The sequence below is a fragment of the Cucurbita pepo genome, chromosome 12 (genome assembly GCF_057944985.1).
Source record: "Cucurbita pepo subsp. pepo isolate OVF chromosome 12, ASM5794498v1, whole genome shotgun sequence".
NCBI classification, from domain to species: Eukaryota; Viridiplantae; Streptophyta; class Magnoliopsida; order Cucurbitales; family Cucurbitaceae; genus Cucurbita; species Cucurbita pepo.
In genome coordinates, this window is record NC_141809.1 from 3726652 (window position 1) to 3747279 (window position 20628).

Genomic DNA, 20628 nt, shown 5'->3' on the forward strand with positions numbered 1-20628 from the left:
TTTTTTTAAATAATCTTAATATTAGTGTATAATACATCTAAATTTTCAAAAATTTCATTAATACTCTTCAACTTTATAAAATAAAAATTAAAAATACATTTAACTCAGTCAAAAATTTTGTCTTATACATGACGACACGTGCTCAATGGTCCCTACACGTGTTATGTATTTTGATATGATGTGTTACGATTATGTAATATATTAGAATTTTATGATATGTTATGATGATGTAGCATGTTATGGTGACATGAGATGTATGATAATACAATACATTATGATGATATCTCATATTACGATAATATGTATGTATAAATGTCATGTTGTACTGTGATATGACGTGCTACGACATGTATGACAACGAAAAGTTTTCTAATGCACAACTCTTAAATTATGTTATGAATGATAAACGTATGAAAATTTATGCATGCATGTTACGTAGGGTAATAGGGGGAGGTGGGGTTGTGTCGCATGAATGATTAAAATGAAAACTATGGGGACCTCACGCTTATTGTATGTTCATTTACATTGGGATACTTCCCTTTTTATGATGGGTACAAATGCGTACACTGTGATGATGATGACGACGACTATCATGCTTGGCATAATACACGACGGTCGTTGTACCTACAGACGTTCGGCTACAGCCAACTAATCCGACCATGTAGGCCAGGGGGTGTGCGAGCCCGTCTGGTGTGCCCCTGCTCGCTCGTGTGGGTCGTGTGTGTAGAGGAGTACTACACATCTAACTCGTCCGGATTGAAGACCACCTAAGAGAATACGATTTTAAATAATAGGTCTCATTCATGTTGCATGTGTTTGCACTCCATGTTTGGTTATTTCATAAACTGGTAGACATATTAAATCGCTTACAAAAATGATTCTCACCTATGCAAATCAAGGTACAAGATCTCACGTGCAAGTATTCATAATTCATTATTGATTAAGATCGAGCCATATATAATCATTTTATAAAATATTAATATTATAATTAACGAATTTATAAAGAGAAATTGAATATTACGTGGTCCAATCTTATACAAAATTCATTGTATATGATACTCCTATTCACATATTTTCACATGAACGATTTAAATCAAATCACTTGTAATTATGAAATAAATCGTATTAATAGTGTTAACGAAATAAAATATCTAACCCTATCCATATACTATAGACTCTTTAAGTTATTATTATAATATCATTATTTCACGTGTCAATGACATGCCGTTCAACACTGACTAATAACCTCAAACTTCTCATACAATAAACAATATTACATTTCAAATAAAAAAATATAAAATTTGTTATTTTAAATTAAACAATTAATTACGAGGCTTTTAACACATAGGTTAACCAAATGCAACTTTATTTTGTTGTAAACGTGGTCTAACATATTGAGTACACAGTCCATTCATATCATCCATTCATTGAAGAGAATTTGTCATCAAATCCTTCAAACAATGCGCTTATAATAAAAACTTTAAATCGAGTGCATCTCTTGATCTTGCTAAGAATGATTTGAAAATATTATTACTCAGCTAAACAATATTAAATAATACAGAGATAAGAATGATAGAATAGAATTGAGATTTGCATAACTAATATTGTTGAGAATTATTGTAAGTGAGTTCACGTTGGTTAATTTAGTTGAAAATCATGAGTTTATAAATGAGAAATATTAACTCCATTGACATGAGGCCTTTTGGAGAAGCCCAAAACAAAGCCATCCGAGCTTATGCTCAAAGTGGACAATATCATATAACTTATAAGTTTTGGAGAAGCAGAGAAGCCCAAAGCAAAGCCATGAGCTTATTATACTTAAAGTGGACAATCAATATCATATATGGTGATGGTGAGAGTCGTGATTCCTAACAAATAATTAGCAATAAATTTCACTCAATTCTGACGCGTTCTCCTCAATTTCTGCTTCACTTATCAAAACTGGTCTCAACCAACGTCTCATCGGTGATTTTTCTTTATTTGTCGGGAGGGTTTTGCTCAATTCAATTCAACGCGGTTCATCGCTCTTTCATGGACACGATTGATTTCTGAAGTGAACGCTATTGTTAGATCCCCCATTCTCCAACTTACCGTGTCACCACTGCGTTAACCTCGAAGCTCTTTGGCAATTCGAAAATGGCGAAGGCTGCTCCCGATTCACAGAGTAACAGTGCAGCAGTGCAAGCCACCAACGACGATGCCTCTGCCAGTAAATTGTGAGCAAACCCCTTTTAACGCATTTTATTCCTTCACTATCTTTACGCTTTCGTGATCCATTCTTCGCCTTTTGCAATTTTCAAATTCGGCGCTTCGGATTTTGCTTTGGATAACCATTTTTACTGCCTTCTCAACGTCGTTGAGGCGGTCTTTTGTTTTTACGATTCGATGTTGATTGCATGAAGGCACTCTTCACCCGCAAGGAGCTTTCCAGTTGGTTTACTCGCTAAGATTTTGTTATTTTGTTGGCATTCGGCAACGTTTAACCCTTTGATATGATAAATCCTCACTCTGTCATATGGGATGCAATCATGCAAGAATTAGTTTTAGTTCTACGCTCGCTAACGAATTCCGTTCTCTCAATGACAACTTTGATCTATCATTTTTATTTGAACATTGAATCTGGTCCATTATTTGGCAGAGTTTAAAAATCAGCTGGATTTTTTTTAATTTTTTTTTATATTTATGCATTGGGATGTAATATTAGCTGCCCCTGTTTGGTTAACAGATCATGTGTTAGAAAGGGCTACATGAAAGACGATTTCATACACCTTTTTGTAAGAAGGCCTGTTAAGAGATCTCCAATTATTAATCGAGGTACAATCGTGTTGCATCTCTTAAGTATGTCAGTGTTTTTAGAACTTTCTTTAATCACTTTGTAGTAATTTTCTTTACATTGTTGCTAATAAGGTTATTTTGCCCGTTGGGCTGCACTGAGGAAGCTCCTCTTTCAATTCCTCAATGTTGATAGTAACACAGAGGAACATACAAAGAAGCAGATATTGTCGCTCGGGGCTGGCTTTGATACAACGTACTTCCAATTGCAGGCAAGCTGCTTATTTAGGTCACGGGCTATAACATCTTTAGCACATTCATTTGTTCTCCTTTTATATGTACATCGTATCTTCTATATTGTTGTATATATTTATATTCATATTTTTCTTACCACATGTTAACTAATTCTTAGGTTTGGATTTGAAAGTTTGGTCATTTTCTATCTTCTCTGTGTTTATTGCAATCACGTTTAGTTGTATCTTTGTGACTTTCTTTGCTTACGTTCTCCGTTTGCTCCAATTAACCTCCCACTTGAAGTTGATGCATTTGATTATGCTTTTATTTAATTATTTCTTTATGTTTTTTTTACAGAATGAGGGTAATGCACCGCATTTATATGTGGAGTTGGACTTCAAGGAGGTTCGATTTGGAAACCTTATTCCCCTGCTTTTTCGATAGTCACTTACTTTTGTAGGAATATGTACATGGGCTTAAATTTTAACTCAATGAGAAGACAATTATGTCAACTGCCAATATATTACCTTTGTGGTTTTCTTTCTAGCAAGAATCTTCACATTCTTTATATATATCCAACACGTGTCACTGGAATTCAGGGTTATGCAGTTCTTAATTTATCTATTTTTGTCCAGGTGACTACTAAGAAAGCTGCAATAATTGAAGCCTGTAGTCAGTTGAGAGAAAAACTCAGTGGAACAGTATCTATATCACAAGGTAAGTTGTCTGTGCTATCATTTCAACATGTTTCATTTTTATATTAGAGGTGGCAGGCACAAATCTCAACCTTGTTATAAATCCATTATTGTTCTTTTTTCCATGTCATTTGACATTTATGGTTGGTTTCAAGGTTTTTCCTGGACCACAATGTTAAGATATAATTCTCTTTCTGATTTCATATGTACAGAGCTTTTCTGCTGCCCTAGGCTACATTAAAATTCCATCTTAATAATATCGATCTTTCCCCTTCTGCTAGATTGATTGATGAGTTAACTTGATTGCTTTAAATTCCTAAATTTTTTTTTCCGTGAATACAAGGAACATTTGGATGTTTGAAACTTGTTGTTACATGGTATTCTTTTTTTTTTTTTTTTTTTTCAGTTTAGAATTGGAGTATAATAACTATGTCTATTTAAAGAGGGCGTGGTAGATCGAGTAATGTAATTGTGTGTTGTTTTCATTCATGTGACCAAATTTCCCATCTCTCAAACTCGAAGATCTCAATTGTTGTCGAAAAGGGAACTCTTGTATCTATTAATCTTAAGCCTTGAAATGGTTTCCAACATGTAACCTTTTCAGTTAATGCTTCTGTATAAGAGCTGAGTAATTCTTATCTTTGGAGAAGACAGAGTTCCGAAAAGATGAATATGTTTATCTGTCTGGCTTTCCAAGAAACCTTTAATGCGACCGACAAACTTCAAAAGAAACTTTCCTTCTGGTCTTTGAGCCCAAATGTATGTGTATAATGCTTGAAAGCAGAAGAAGCTATAAATCATGTTCTTTTTCACTGTACTTACGGCAGGTAGTTAAATTGGAGAAAGCACCTGAAGCTTCTTCTGACTGCATCCAAAATCCAGAATAGTTTTAACATCCAGTCCAAAAAATTGTTTCATAATTGTAGGATACAGAAATTCATTCCCTGCATACTATTTGCATACATTAGTTTTCTAGAATTATTTGGATTAGGTGCCAATGTAACCTTAATTGTTCATTGCCTTTTATCGCTTATTGATGATTTATTCGTCCAACCACCTTAGATTTTGCATGCTTAAGGGGAAAACTTAGATATCGTTATTGCATGTCATGACCATTGCTCGCATGAGGATTCGGCTGTCTTTTATAATACTCCTTTTATGGTTAAAGAAATACCTTTTGAGACCATTAAGATGCCTTTTAGTGATTCCCTTAGAATGGTTGAGTCTTCTAAGTCAAGGAAGCTTATCCTCTGTCCTATATTCGAAGAAAAGTGTATCATTCTTCAGTTCCTCCATTCACCAAAGTTAATCCTTTGAATCCGGATAGTATTGAGTTGAATCAAATGTTTCAAGTCTTTTGACCCCATTTGTTAATAAACCCATCATTCAAAATGGTAGTCGACAAGAATTTACTGTAGCAGATCCTAATTGTATTTTCACTTAAGGTGTTATTCTTTCGTCAAAGTATCATGCTCTTTCTCATACTCTTTCACGTTTTTTTAATGATTCTGGTGCTGCATTTGAAGTTAGTTTAAGTAGTATGGAATTTGTCATTCAACCTATGGAGAATAGTATTGATGATATTGACGATGATTTAGTGTCATCATTCCAGGAAAATGTCATTGCGATCCCTCATTCTCCTCCTTCATTAGTGACAGATTTGCTTCTCTTATTGAAGCTTGTGGTCTTGCAATTTTCGATGTGTACAATTTCTCTCACCAATTCACAAAGAATTTGTTTTTGATGCTTGTTTGTTCTCTTGAGGTTTGGGTTCATTGGTTCTTTCTTGGTGTATTGGGACTCTTTTTTTGCTTTTCTCCTTGTCTTTGGCTTGGTTTTGATGGTTTTGTCTCTTGTTATTTTCTTTTGTTTTGTTCACACTGTTTTTCGTTGTTTTTGTCTCTCTTATACCTTTTTGCTCTTTTTTGGGTTACTATAATGTTTTTTTTTTCTTGTGTGTGTTTCGTTCTGTTCTTTTCTATCACTCTTGCAGTGTTTGAATCTTTGAGTTTTAGTCTCTTTTTTAAGTTTCATTTCTTGTCAAAAAAAAAAAAAAAAAAAAAAGGCAACGCAACCTTTCACAATCGTCTCAAATACAATGGTGTATTTATAATTTCCCTCTTATTATTTGCATTTCTTAATTTTCTATAAATTCGTGTCCAACATTACCATAATTTTCTCAGATTTTAATTTGTGATGAAATATATTTTTCATTTATTCTCCACTTGCTTAATAGGAAAAGTGCAACAGTATTCTTTCTGATTGGTGTCACATGCTAATAATAATATTATTTAAAAAATGCTTATACTTAACATCAATCTTGTACTTTCTAGTGAGACATTTTATTGGCCGTTTCCTGTAATAATTCCCCTTTGAACGAATGCACTTATCTTTTAAGGTTCTTTTTATACTACTGATGGGAAATATAATTGTATGTATCATTTGGATGCTAGAATGAGAAATATATAAGACTGATTTAATGAGCTATTGAACTTGAATGGAAATCTGGAAGATAACGGGATCTAACGTTTCCTGCAATTTTGGTTTACTTCTTGTTGTTGTCCTTGTAATTGTAACAAATGGTTGTTGGCTCTGCAGTATTACATTTTAATTTGATGGAAAACAGCAGCGAACACATTCTACATGGTTTTTTTAGCCATTTTCCTGCTTCTCAAAATATATTCATGTATTTTCAACTGCCATACGTATCATTGCTTTGCAGAAAAAGGAGAAGTCCATAGCGATCATTACAAGCTACTCCCTGTTGACCTGCGTGATATTGATAAGTTAGATGATGTATTGGCTATTGCTGGTATGGATCCCAGGTATGGAAGCACATAAGATTTTTCACCTCGTGGTCCAGTGTTTAAGTGCTTTATACATCCTTAACTATTTGGTGGATCATTTTGGTCTTTTAAGGTCATATTTCATATTTCATTCACGAGAGTTGTTCTGTTAATGTCTTTTGTGATATGCTTACTCGTCTCTGAATTCGTCGGTCTTGTGATCTTTTTAGTCATGGTGTCTTGGAGCCTGTGGGTCCTTGTGGGGGTTAAGGGGGAGGGATATTTGGATGGATGAGTGGGCTGTTTTAGTGAAATATAAGAGTGGGTTTGCACATCTGATAAATCCAACAATTTCCCTACTTTTTGGCTTCACATGGAAACTATTAATATCTTTTATCCTGATATTGTTATCAGTTTGCCGACATTTATAATTGCAGAATGCGTTTTGATATACGTGGATCCAGATTCGAGTCAGGCTATAGTTGGTTGGGCATCAAAAGCATTTTCAACAGCAATATTCTTTTTATATGAGCAGGTTTTACTTATAACTTCTTTCCTTTTGAATTCGTTTGTATTCTTGATCTCCACTGGAACATGACTTTGTTTTAAATGATGGTTTGGTAACTTGCGACTGCATTCTTTAACAGATTCATCCAGATGATGCCTTCGGCCAACAAATGATCAGAAATTTAGAGGTACAACTGTCTTTGATAGTCCATGAATTATGTAGTCTATTCTTTTCTTTCTTTCTTCTTCTTCTTCTTCTTATTATTATTGTTATTTTTTTAAAGTTAAAACAAGCTTTTATTGAGAATAATGATCGAAAACAATAGAAAACAAAACGGCATTAAAAAAACCAGCACAACTAACTGAACCACCCCCACCCTAACAACTATACCAAAGGGGGTCCAATCTTTTCAAACCAAACAAAAAAAAGAAACGAAACTTTTCATTGAAGAAATGAAAAAAAAAAACAAGAAAAGAAAAGAATGGGACCACTGAGCCACTTAGAATGACAAAGGATGTATTTAAGTTTGAAGTATTCCAATTGAGGCAAATATATCAAAGAGAATCCATCAAAGCCTCTGAGATAGAATACCAAGAGGAGGTCTAGCTGCGTGCTGTGGAAAATTCATTCATTCCTTTCCATCCAAATTTCTGAAAAAATAGCTTTAACTGCATTTACCCATAAAAGATTGGCCTTAGGATTCAAGGGAGGGCCAATAAGTGGAACGTTAACCTTGAAAATATTAGTGAAAATCCACTTGGAATATCTTCGTTAGAGCCAATATACTGGTGAGAGAATATCCAAAAATTATAAACAACATTTTAAAGAATCCTTCATCATTTACAACTTGAGGTTAAGTTCTTGGTTATATATATGTACAAATAATTTTAATTAAAAATCGAAACTTACTATACACTATATGTTACAATACACGATACACTAAATTTTAAGTTCGATACATTTAACAAAACCAGAAAGTGATTGTGTATGAATTAATAAATAATCAGTTTTACTAAACACACTGAACAGTTTAAAACATCCAGAATTGCTTTTGACCCCACCAAAAGCAATCCCAAATGCACCTTTAGTTTTGTTCTATTTTGGCTTCTATTGTTGGGCTGTCTTTTATATTCTTTCATTCTTCTCTGTGAGAGTTCAACATTCCTTAAAAAGAGAAAAAAACCAAGAGAATTAGTGTCGGGTAGTTTCAACTTACTAGTTTCGTAACAAGTGTCTTATTTTATCCCAAGTGTCCATCATAAGTGCTCTCCTCTACTATCTCTTCTAGTTAGTATGGTTTTTAGGTGGGAAACAGATAATTGAACCAATCTTTTAGTGAATGATAGAAAGACGGTAAAATGGAAGGATGAATTTGTAAATTAGATTTGGAGAAACGTAAGAGAATTGGATGCTATTTTTTTGTCAGCAATCATGGAAAGTAAAGCTTTTTATGCACAGCGAATGGTATGGATGACAGGAAAATTTTGGTGTCTCTAATCTTGGATAACAAAGAAATCGAGGGTTTAAAACCCTAGCTCAGATATTGTAAGCATTAGGCTGTCTGAGCTAACCAAAATAAAGGTTTTTATGCATGGTGAATGGTATAGATGATAGGAAAATTTTGATGTTACTATCCTTGGATAAGATACAAAGAAGTTGAGGGTTCAAAACCGTTTCGGTATAGTAGATAAGATATAGCCAACAATGTCCAATTATAGCAAAGAAGTTGATGGTTCAAAACCCTTGAGTGTGAATACTCAACGATGGGAGGTGCCAAGTGTTAGGTCGTACATTTTTTAATCGTGCGGTGTCAAGATCCTAGCATGCTCATGACAAGCCTTAAGAGGAACTCAAGCCTCATTCACATTTTTTGCCAAACTTTGTGGCTTCGTCAGAACTTGGACGGGGTTTGCCTTCGCCAACTGAACACAACTCATGTGGAATCTCAGCTTGTTCGGCCACACATGCCCCCTTGCGTGCATGTTCAATCGTCTGTGACTCTATCTGATCCTAGCATGCTCATGACAAGCCTTAAGAGGAACTCAAGCCTCATTCACATTTTTTGCCAAACTTTGTGGCTTCGTCAGAACTTGGACGGGGTTTGCCTTCGCCAACTGAACACAACTCATGTGGAATCTCAGCTTGTTCGGCCACACATGCCCCCTTGCGTGCATGTTCAATCGTCTGTGACTCTATCTGACTTGCCTTTACACACTAGGTCAAGTTGTTCGGCTCGACCTTGCCTCTACTCGAGGCTAAAATTTTTCACATGCAACGTCTGCATCTCGTATTCTCATCTTGGCTCTCAGTTAACATGGTCCACATGTCTTGATACCATTCCAAGTCCAGTGGTGTCATCGGCCATTGAAACTTACTCGGTCATGTTCATCGAGAATGGACCCATGTGTCGTTCATATCGAGACATCCCAAACATTCCTTCTCCAATCGCCTCCCACTTGTTTTGGCCACCTTTACGACCCCCAAATCCCTTGTAATCCGACTTCGACTTCTCCTCTGGGCACGACAGAGACATCGTACCAATGTGGCCGTCAGCGGGTGTCTGCAATACGCTTATTCTTCCCCCTTTATATTTTATTATTTTTTTAACACCTGTCCTCCATCACCAAGGTTTCCCTCCCTTTATATTTCTTTTCAAAAAGTTTCAAAAAGTATAGGGTATCACACCGTGTCACACGTATGTGCAACAAGGTAGCTCGCTTAGGTCATAGGACCCAGGGGTGGTGGAGAGCTAACACCATGCCTCCTCCTAAGGTACATTTTGAGGCATTTTTGGTATGGTAGGAGGAAACATGATTTTGGTGACAATTGTATGGTCTCGTGGAGAGTCCATCCGATGTTCGGTCGATACCAAATTTAGCGAGCATTCATATTTCATATGGACGGACTTAACTCTGGAGCCACATGCCCAAATTCTTTTCTAAACCCCTATTTTTGAGGTTAAGGCCTGAGACCCTACCCAACCTTTTATCATGCCTATCTTTGTCCTTCTTGTCTACTTGTTGCTTCCATTGTGCCTATGCCTCATCTTGGCTTCAATGCAAACTTTATATGGTGTGTTAGATGATGCAACGTCCTCCTTAGTTGCATCATGACACTTGTTTGTCTTGGTCATCACGTGGTCGGATGGGCGCTACTTGAGGGTCGCCGTCTTGTCTGTCTCTATGTGAGGGTCACATTCTACTCGTTTTTTTAGTATGGTTGGTTGTGATACCAAGTACTTTCATACTTGAGGTTATATTGTACTATGTTATCTTTTATAGTTAAATACTATTTTAGTTGTTTGGGTTCTATAAAGTTGCATCCAGATTATTAACTTTTGGATTCCATATCAAGCTTTCTGATTGTATAGAATTTTAAAGAGCAACAGATAGCTACATGTGTATGTAAACTCCTGCTTTCTAAAAAAAAGGTTATATAGATATTTTCACTGTAGTCTATAGGTATGTGTTTTTCGGTTATGGTTCCAAGATTGTGCGATCTACTCATTTATATGAAAGAATTTAATATATCTGTGAACATTATTGATTGTTTCAGAGTCGAGGCTGTGCTTTGTTGGGTATCAATGCTACACCAACATTAGTTGCAAAGAAAAAGCTTTTTCTTGACCAAGGATGGCAGGTAATTTTTCTTTTTGAAATTTTCTTTGCAATAAAATGAGGCTGAAATACTGCATGTTTCCGTTCTCCTTGGAAAATTCCCTTCTCCTTGGCAAACCAAACAACTGAATTAATATTGAAAGTTAAAAAGATAGAACTGATTCCCCAAGTATTCAAGGTTCTTGTAACCTCCTCACTTGAGTATTCCCACTCAATGCCTAAACCAACCAGACTATTCCTTGGCGTCATCTCCTTCCCTTCCCTCTCTTTATAACTAATTCCGACTGATATACCCTCAGTACCCCTAATAATATTTAATTTCCTTATGGTATTCCTTACACTTAGATCATTACACGCCATTCTCATGGTAATGGTGAATTTGCAAAGCTTTTACCGTAGACAAATTTGATGTCTTGAACCATTTTTTCTGAAGTAAAAATAGATGTTCACAAGGGCTTACACTTCGTTAAAGCCTTGAACAAATGCTTCCCCTTGGATAATATTGTTTGAAATTATTTTCTTGGCCATTTATTGATATTACATAGGGAGCAACTAGTGCTGCTATTGATGACGTGTAATTGAACTGAACTGTACAGTGGATATTTGACCATTTGGGTTTTTTTCTGAGGGGTAACAATTTCATCGATAAATGAAGTAACGTGAGTTAATAGCTACCAAATACCAAGTGTAACTCACCCATTGGAAATTAAAGAGGAACATTAAAAATAACCAAATTTAGGAAATCATCAAAAGTAGAAGAAATGTCCTTGAAAATTCTTCCATTCCGCACCCTCCAAAGAGTCTAGAAGAACACCCGTTAAACACAAGCCAAAAATCTTCTTAGGACCATGAAGCGGATGGCCCACAAAAACAGAAGCAAGAATCTCATAAGGTGTACAAGGCATGACAAATGACCACCAAAAGCATCCAACATGTATATCCAATAGCGATATGCAAATGGGCATAATGCAAATAAATGGCCCGCACATTCAACACTTGAACCACACATGCCTAACCAGGAGGGCGAGAGAAGTAAGGCATTCAACGTTGAAGACGATCAACTTTATTATTCCCCCATATGACTAAGTTCCCATTAGAAAACTTCGATATTTTTTGGGTAAACATTCTTCCAAATCACGAAATAAAGTTTATTAGTAGTTCGTCCATTTGAGTGAATCAAATCCTCCATCAAAGAGCAAACCGTGAAAGTTTAAAAGAAAGATTAAGAGGCCTATGCCAAGAGTCATTTGTAGTCTCCTATGCAATTGAAGATAAAAGATTGGAGAAGATAGCCCATTCCGTATTTTCAAACTCATTTAAGTCCTCCAGTCGTATAAATCAATAGCTTGTTGAGAAGAATTCCACATAGAAGCAATTGAATAGTTAAATGCTACAAGTTTGGAAAGGTATTGATAATAATTTCCCCATTAAGCCAAGAGTCACGTCAGCAACCCGTAAGAAAACCATTTCCAATCCGTATTTGAATACGATCAACAATAAGAGCTATGGTTGAACTAATGAACCACCAAGAACCCCTTAAAATAGGAGCGTGCCAAAAACAAACGGTATCCATAAATGGCATCATAATAATACATCATCATATCATATCGAATCGCTTCATCATAACACATCATAATATTACATAAACATACATGACATGCAAGGGCCACTGGGCACATGTCATCATACATAAGACAAGCCTTCCGACAGAACCGATAATAATGTCACTTGCTTGACTGACTTAAGCTGTTGTCACCAATTTATCTTTAAGGAAAGTTCGATTTTGCCTTTTGAAATCTAAGTCAACCTATATGAGCCCATGACATCAATTTCATGTTCAAATTTTTGCAAAATTATTTCATTAAATTTTACATGATCAGACATTGAAGTACATTAGACTTGAAGTACATTAGACACTTTGCACGATTAGTCTTGGTATGTTTATATATGTTTATTATAATATTATTTTCATACAAACAATTTAAAACAGTTTAACAATTTTTTCTCTTTCTCCCTATTTTATTATTATTATTATTATTATTATTTATTATTTATTTTAATTATGCTCACCCGTACTCTTGCCAGTTTTAATCGATTTTTTAAAAATGGTTATTGATCATGATATGACTTCCTGAAATACATAAATTGTTCTTAGTATTTAATTTCTAACTAAAATCTAAATAATTGGAGCAAAATTAGTATTAAAGAAAATGAAAATTTAAGATATAATTTAGTGTGATTTCTTAGAATATATGTATCATTTTGGTTATTTCTTTTCTAGCACATTTCAAGAGATTTATAATAAAATTGATAAATTCTGACGAAAAGTGAATTTAATAATTGATTTATCGAAATGGCCTCGAAACGATAACATTACTCCTTGTGGGGTTGAATCTGTGCATTACCAAGAGATGAACAGTGTACGTTTTGTAGGATTGAGGTAGGTTGCAGGCCTTTTTTTTCTTTTCTTTTTATTATTATTAGTTTTTAAAAATCTTTTTTGGTTGTTACTGAGCCTTACATAAAGCTATTAGAGTATGAGTTTTGGATGTACAAAATGTTTCTAGACACTGAATGTTATAGAATGTGGTCTACTGAACCATTTTAAATAGGAACATTTTGTAGTTGTCCAAGCCACCAATGAGGTCTAGAAAAGATTAAGGCAAGAATGCATATGACTTAGAGTAAAAAGATTCACAACAACGTGAAGCATAGAAACTTGGAGTTTGAGGTAGGCAACATTGCATGCTTGAAGTTGACCTTGATTAAAGATGTTCTAAAGTTTGGATGAAATGACAAATTAAGTTCACGCTTCAACGAGCCTTTCGACATTCTAGGACATATAAAGGAAAGGTTAGTGAGAATCTTAGCCCTTGTAATGAATGCCCTATGTAATCGGGCAATAGCCTTCATTAAGGTACAGTGGCAAAAACCACCAAGGAGAAGAAGCCACATGAGGACAAAAGGATGGGATGAGAGAGAAATATCGATTCACGATTTAAACACTTTCGAAGACAAAAGTTCTTTTTAGAGGTATATAATGTAACAACTAAAAAAGATAATAATAATAATAATAATAATAAAAAGAATTCCTCCTCCGATTTGTCTACAGGTATGTAATGTAACAACTAAAAAAGATGATGATAATAAAATAATAATAAAAAAAAGAATTCCTTCTCCGATTTTTCTACTGTAGTTCTTTTTTTTTACAAAAAGGAGAGTTTTTCCAAAACCTCCTACGAAAGGTACACTATTCATCCTTCAGTATTGCAGAGATTCAAGCTCATAAGAAGCAATGTTGAGGACATTTCAATAAGTCAATTTTTAAATTCATTTTCGTCAGAATTTCATCAATTTCGTTACAAATCTCTTGAATTGTGCTAGAGAAGAAATATCAAAATAATACATATGTTTTAGGAAATCAAAGTAAGTTATATCTTAAATTTTCTTTTTCTTTTATCCTTACTTCGTTACAATTATTTAGATTTTAGTTAGAAATTAAATACCAAGAACAATTTACGAGGAAATCATGTCATGATCGGTAGTTAATTCTAGATAATCAATTAAAATTGGCCAAAAGTACTAGTGAACAGAATTAAAAAAAAAGAAACATAGAGAAAAGAAACACGGAGAGAAAAACAAAGAACAAAGAGAGAGAAAGAAAAGGAAAGATCTGAAAATTGTTAAATTGTTTGTATGAAAATAATATTATATATAAACAATCCAAAGACTCTAATCATGCAAAGTGTCTAATGTTCACATGAAGTCCAACACATGACCATCGTAAAATTTAGCAAATTGCTATATAGAAATTTGAACTTGAAATTGATGTCATGGGTTCAGTTCACCATGTTGACTTAGATTTTAAAGGACAAAATCAAACTTTCATTAAGGATAAATTAGTGACAACAAATTAAGCTAATCAGGTAAGTGACCTTATTATCAGCTTGGTCAGAAGACTTGTCATATATATATATGATGACATGTGCCTAGTGGCCCTTGCACGTGTCATGTATGTTTACATGATGATGCATTTTGATATGATATGATGATATTATGTTATGATATTATGTCTTAGGTTAGCATATGACATTGTTAGACTTTAGTTTATTTTATTATCCTTTTGTATTGTCTTGAGATATTTTTCTTAAACATGTAAGTTCATGACATTGTTTGATGAAGACGTTTTTAAATAAATGTTTCCGTATAAGAAGCTACGTCATGCATACGGTAGCGACTTTAGGTCGGTAGAAAACTAGGGTCGTGACAAAATCAGTAGCTTCATGCATACGGTACCGACTTTAGGTCGGTAGAAAACTAGGGTCGTGACAAAATCAGTAGGAGATAGTATTGGTAACATTACTTGGAAAGTAGTAGAGGCGTAAGAGTAATTAGATAAGGGTGTTTTAATTATAAATGTAGGTAATTAGGATTGAGGGAGGGGTCATTTCGGTGGGTTGTCCATGTGTGGGATTTGAGGAGATAAATAACCTTATGGAAGATAGGGGTATACCTAGGTTGGGTTGGGTTGAGGGAAGTTTTTGGATCAACCAAAAAGTTTGGGTTTGTTGGATTAGTAATCCAATCCAACCCAAAATTTTTTACAACCCGACCCGACCCGAAAGTTCGGATTTGGGTTGTTGGATTGTTTAAAAAAAATTAATTTTAAAATTTTTTATCTATCCGCAATTCATAATTATTCGATAGATTAATCTATAATCATTCAAAATATGGTTAAAATGTTTTTTTAAAAATCTATGCATAACAAAAAAAAAAAAAAAAAAAAAAATCCAATTTTACAGAGACTTACTCATGACGTTGATGAAATTGATGAAGTTGGATGCCCGATGCCCTAAATTATCAACAATGTACACTATTGCGACAAATAGATAATAAATAGGTTAGAGCTTATTATTATCTATCTCAGTTTTAGATCAAAATAAAAAAATCTAATAAACTTATTTTATACTGCTACCGTTGACACTAGAATGGTCAAAAACATTTTGGGCGACTTTTGATCAAGTTTAGTATTTAAAATTATAATCAACGAATCTATCATCAACCATATTCTAAACAAAATAATAAAAAGACGTGTCTATGGCTGGAATCAAACCCGCACGGGGAGGAACAATAGTTCCGCCGTTTTACCACTCCGGCACACCTATAAATATGCAAAACATATTGATATATTTTATAAGATTTTTGTTCGGTTCGGGTCAACTCGAAATTTTGTACAATGAACCCAAAACTCAAACCGAATCTATTCGGGTTAAGAAAATTAACCCAACTCGAAATGGTAATCCAACCCAACCTGTATAATTCGGGTTGAGTCGGTTCGAGTTGCCGGGTTCAATGTAGACCCCTACTCGAAGGGCTATTGTTATGTTGTAATTTTTCTTTGATACTGCAATATATTACTATCTTTTGTTTTCTTGTGTTTGGATACCTAACAAACCCATCATTGGATCAAATTCCCCCACTTTTTTTCCTTTTAACTAAAACCAAATAGAACCGTATTATCTAATACATATTCCAGAGCTACAATGGTCTACAAGTGGTTGTGAAGCTGTGTTTTTTCTCCTGTGGTTGTTAGCTTTTCATATTGTTGTAGTTCAAGATTGTGATGTGTGAGTACCCTGTGATGTTCTCTTTAGTGACAGTACGTTCTACATTCCTATATATTTATTTAATCTGTTTTTGGTTTAATTATTTATTGAAGTCTATTTGAATATTGTCTCTTTTGGTTGATAGACAGCTGCAGCATGGGACATGCTGAAAGTGTATAATAACTTGATCGAAGCTCAAGAAAGGCGAAGGTTTGTTTTAGAGTGGTTTTAGCCATCCTCCCTCCTTTGTTTATCTATTGTTGTCAATCTGATGCCATGGTTTGTTTAGTGGTTCATTCCTATGATGTTTGATGCATTGGTAAACTTTCTTGTGGAAGAAAAAGAATCAAATAGTTGAAATATGAGTGATAAAAAAAGAAAAGAAAAGAAAAGAAAAAAAGTTCAACACCAAACTTCATTTTAGATACATTTGTAATTATATCTAGTGAGATAGAAGGGGATTTTGCTTAATATATTGATAAAGTTGTGTCTCAAATCTAAGATAATGAATATGGATACAAGACACTAGATACGACACCGACATGGCGACACATGGTTTTATACATTTATATGCTTAAAAAGTTAGTTTGATGTATTTCACTCTCAAAATTTATTATTTTTGTCATATATATGTTTATTTAGTATACTTAACAACTGTTCGATGAATCTAACACATCTATACACTAACAAGTGTTCAATACGTGTTCAACTAAGTATTGGACACGTGTTGGACATGGACATGCTAGCCAGAGTAAAGTGTACGTGCTTCTTAGTCTCAAACTAATGTAGCTTTTCACTTGTAATTATTTTCTTTGTTTATTTTATTTGTTTCTGTAAGCTTTCTAGTTACCTTAGGTTGAAATTATTTTACCTTATAATTGGTTCTAATGCCTTTGATATTTGGGCTTCATATAAAGACATGGACTCCGTTCTGATATAGCTTCATCAATAATCTAATTAGTTAACAACCATCGTGCATTCAGCATGTGCCTTTTTGAAGGTTTATTGATGTCTTCTTTTCTTTCATATGATTTTCCTTTTTTCCTCTTTGATTTTTCCAATTTTTTCGAGATGTATAACAGGGAAGATTTTCATGTTTGACACTTTTGTTCTTCAGAATTGAACGGCTGGAGTTATTTGATGAATTTGAGGAGTGGTACATGATGCAGGCAAGTTTATAACCTATTGTTTTAATGAGAAAAGGCATGAGCGTTTGAATTCCCCTTCTTTTCTTGTATGTTCCCTGCTCAAACTGTTGAGATTGGAGATTTTTCCTTAACTTATTGTGAGTTTCATTGGATGGTTTCCAGGAGCATTACTGCGTGGCCTATGCAATCAATGATCCCCTGGTGAGTCTATTTCGTGACCATATTTGCTTTACATTTTCTTTTATGATTCCTTATTAAGCGACTCCATGTTCTAGACTAATTTATGGCAATACTTTGTGTACTGTAATGATCTTGCCACAAAAATTTGATTTTGTCTCATAATGCTCTGGTATTAGACATATTTAATCATTTCAATGCAAATATTTTACAAAAGATATTGAAAATTCCTTGATGGATAACGGCATTACAGGGTGGAAAGTTTGTTCTTTATATCATCATTCATACTGGCTCATAAGTTGCTTCCTTTTGTGACCCATTTTCACTAGCTTTTTAGACTTTGATTCTCTTGTGTGGTCACTTTTTCCTTTACATATGTTATGAACTGGCTTTATCATGAATCTGTTTGTCATGAGCACTCCATGTCAAAATGAAGAAAATGTTCAAAATGGCTTTATTATTTCATTTTTCATGCAACTGTTAACACGATCACTTTGATTATTGAATGATGAAACTTGACATATGTGTAATGAACTGGCACGTAATGGACAATTTGAATTGTAGATCAACACGACTCTCCACAATGGTATGATATTGTTCACTTTGAGCATAAGCTCTCATGGTCTTGCTTTGGGCTTCCCCAAAAGGCCTCATACCAATGGAGATAGCATTCTTTAATTATAAACCCACGATCATTCTCTAAATTAGTCGATGTGGGACTTAGCTAGATATTTGTGTCTTCTTGTCTCCATTTCATTTACTTCTCTTTCTTTTCCCGTTTGAAGGACACTGTCTTATAACTCTATGTTGCTTTCCTTTATGACCCCAGGGGCTTTTTGGGAATTTTGGCTTTCCCCGAGACCCGAACGCGCTTGACCCTCCCTCACCAGCATGAGATATAAAGAGCTTCCTTCTGGCTACTGCAGCTGCCGGCAATGCTCTGATTGACTCTACCAAGATTTGTTGAAGAATTTAAGGTATCTTCTGGAGGACTTATATCTCTGTATAAGTATGTTGATATTCATTTGTTTGAGCTGCTGGGAGTTTAATATTGATTGAATAAATCTTTTCTTTTTCCCTCTTGTTGTTCTTGATTGAGTTGTTCCAGATGTTTGGAAAGTGGAACATAGTGGGTCCCTTGAGTTGAAGCATGTAGTAATTAATGGCTATTTTGACTTGTGGGGACTGTGGCATGTGCCAAACATAATGCGCCATTGTTGCCCTCTGCGCTTTATTGCTCCACTTCTCTTTTTCTCGTCTCTTTTTAGTTTGTTGGGATTGGATCAAAGAAATTATGCTACAAACTCACACTTTATGTGCTCAATTATGCCTATATTTTTATATGTTCTACTTTTTTAAGTCTATAAAGCTTTGTATAAAAGTCTACTTTGGATGCTTATTGTTAGATTCATAAATAGTGTGTGATTTGATACAAGCAAGATTTTGGTAAAATTTGGTAAATGGCAAAGAAAAGTTTGTATTGAATTACCCAAATGGATTGTTTTATTAGGTGAATTTGGTTAGTTTTATACTATGGCTTATCGGTACGTGGGACTCTTGCCTTTACTTGAAGAATAGTTAATAATAAGAGTATTTCAATAAGCGATTCCATTGATAGGGTTAGAAAATGTGATTGATGAGATCTAAAAATTATGTCTATAGCTTTATGTTCAAATTTCATGCTGTGATGGGTTTGGATGTATTGTATTTTTCTACACATAATCCATGTACATGTACGTGGACCTACTAAAAAAATACCCTGTTTTTGTAAACTCTAGGTTTGTATAAAGGCTTACATACTCTCGTGTCGTTAAACTATGAAAGATATTACATGTCCATACAAATATATGAGGAAAAGTAATGTATGTTCAATATATACACAACACACGTGGCTCCCTCGGATGATGCATACATTACTTCCATGTTAACACAACGTATATTCTCTTCGGGGCTAACATATATAACCATAACATTTAGGATGCACCTATAACATATTTCAATTCAGGACGGTCATTATAGTTATATCAATATGATAACACCACAAGACGTGTTGTTCATGCAACATAAAATTTTATCCAACTAGTCCGTAGGCATTCCAACCGAACATTATTGAATTGAGTCTCTTAACTTGAATAAACTAGGCAGAAAATGCGGATATGTATGTCTTGTTATCATGTATTTTTATCGTTTTATTTACTTTTTTTTTTGTGAAAAAGATTTTTATTTTGGATCTATTTGTTTCATAATAAAATGTAATAAATCTTTTTTTTTTTACCACAAAACTTTATTCAAATAATGATATTGAAAATTTTCAATCAATTAAATCTTTTTAAGGATTTCTTATGAGTCCTTGGTACTCGAAGAAGTGTGTAAGTTCACTTACATTTCAAACTCTATTTAGTGCTCCTAAGCTAGCTTTGGCCGAACATTCCTAGATCCAATTTCACTTGACCTAATAGTATCTATGTATTCCATCTGTTCAAAAAATTGAGTTTAGAGCCTACTCGTGGGCCAATTTAGCTTAAACCTCTTCAAATTGTTCATAATGAGTACTCGTTATTGTTAATTGTCCAAAACAGTAGTCATATGGACCTTTTTTAGCCTTATTTTCATAAAAAAATACGGTTCTAAAACGACCCTAAATGGCTGGATGGAACAAAATGAATTATTATTATTTTTCTTAATGCCCCATGGAAGGAAAGTTTGTAACTATTATTGTTATGTTTGGTTATATGAATCATCATTGTACACTCAGAATCAAACATATTTGTTATCATTATGTAATATTTTTTTGAACACAACATATTTTTACACTAAAAATATGAACATATAATTATTGTGTTGTTTGAAGAAAATGTTACATTTACAATTTGTAAGAACATATCCAAAAGTTTGGGGCACTCCTATAATCTCTATTATCTGGTTGGTGCTCTAAATCCAATGTGGAATCATTCATGTGTTCACTATTTGTTTGAGGCATGTTTGGTAGGGTACACTTCAATATTTTATTTATTATTATTATTTATTTATTGCAAAAATAAATATATAAATAAATGTTTTAGTTAAAATATATATTTATTCATCG

The 20628-nt window shown here is 34.1% G+C and overlaps 1 protein-coding gene across 2 annotated transcripts; it reads left to right on the forward strand.

Annotated features, from left to right (window-relative positions):
* Positions 1-1894: 1894 nt before the first annotated feature.
* LOC111807455 (leucine carboxyl methyltransferase 1 homolog) lies at positions 1895-18886 on the forward strand. 2 transcript variants are annotated; one of them, XR_002816946.2, is made up of 14 exons: positions 1895-2216; positions 2726-2814; positions 2908-3044; positions 3364-3411; positions 3642-3723; positions 6424-6526; positions 6902-7022; positions 7135-7182; positions 10551-10634; positions 16364-16428; positions 17336-17387; positions 17529-17567; positions 18373-18520; positions 18652-18886. XR_002816946.2 is itself a non-coding variant. In XM_023693188.2 (13 exons), the coding sequence occupies exons 1-13, from the start codon at positions 2137-2139 to the stop codon at positions 18436-18438; spliced, it is 1014 nt and encodes a 337-aa protein (XP_023548956.1). In that variant the 5' UTR covers positions 1895-2136; the 3' UTR covers positions 18439-18886. The 2 variants fall into 2 exon arrangements, 1 of the variants encoding a protein (XP_023548956.1); XM_023693188.2 differs by having other exon boundaries at positions 18373-18886.
* Positions 18887-20628: the final 1742 nt, after the last annotated feature.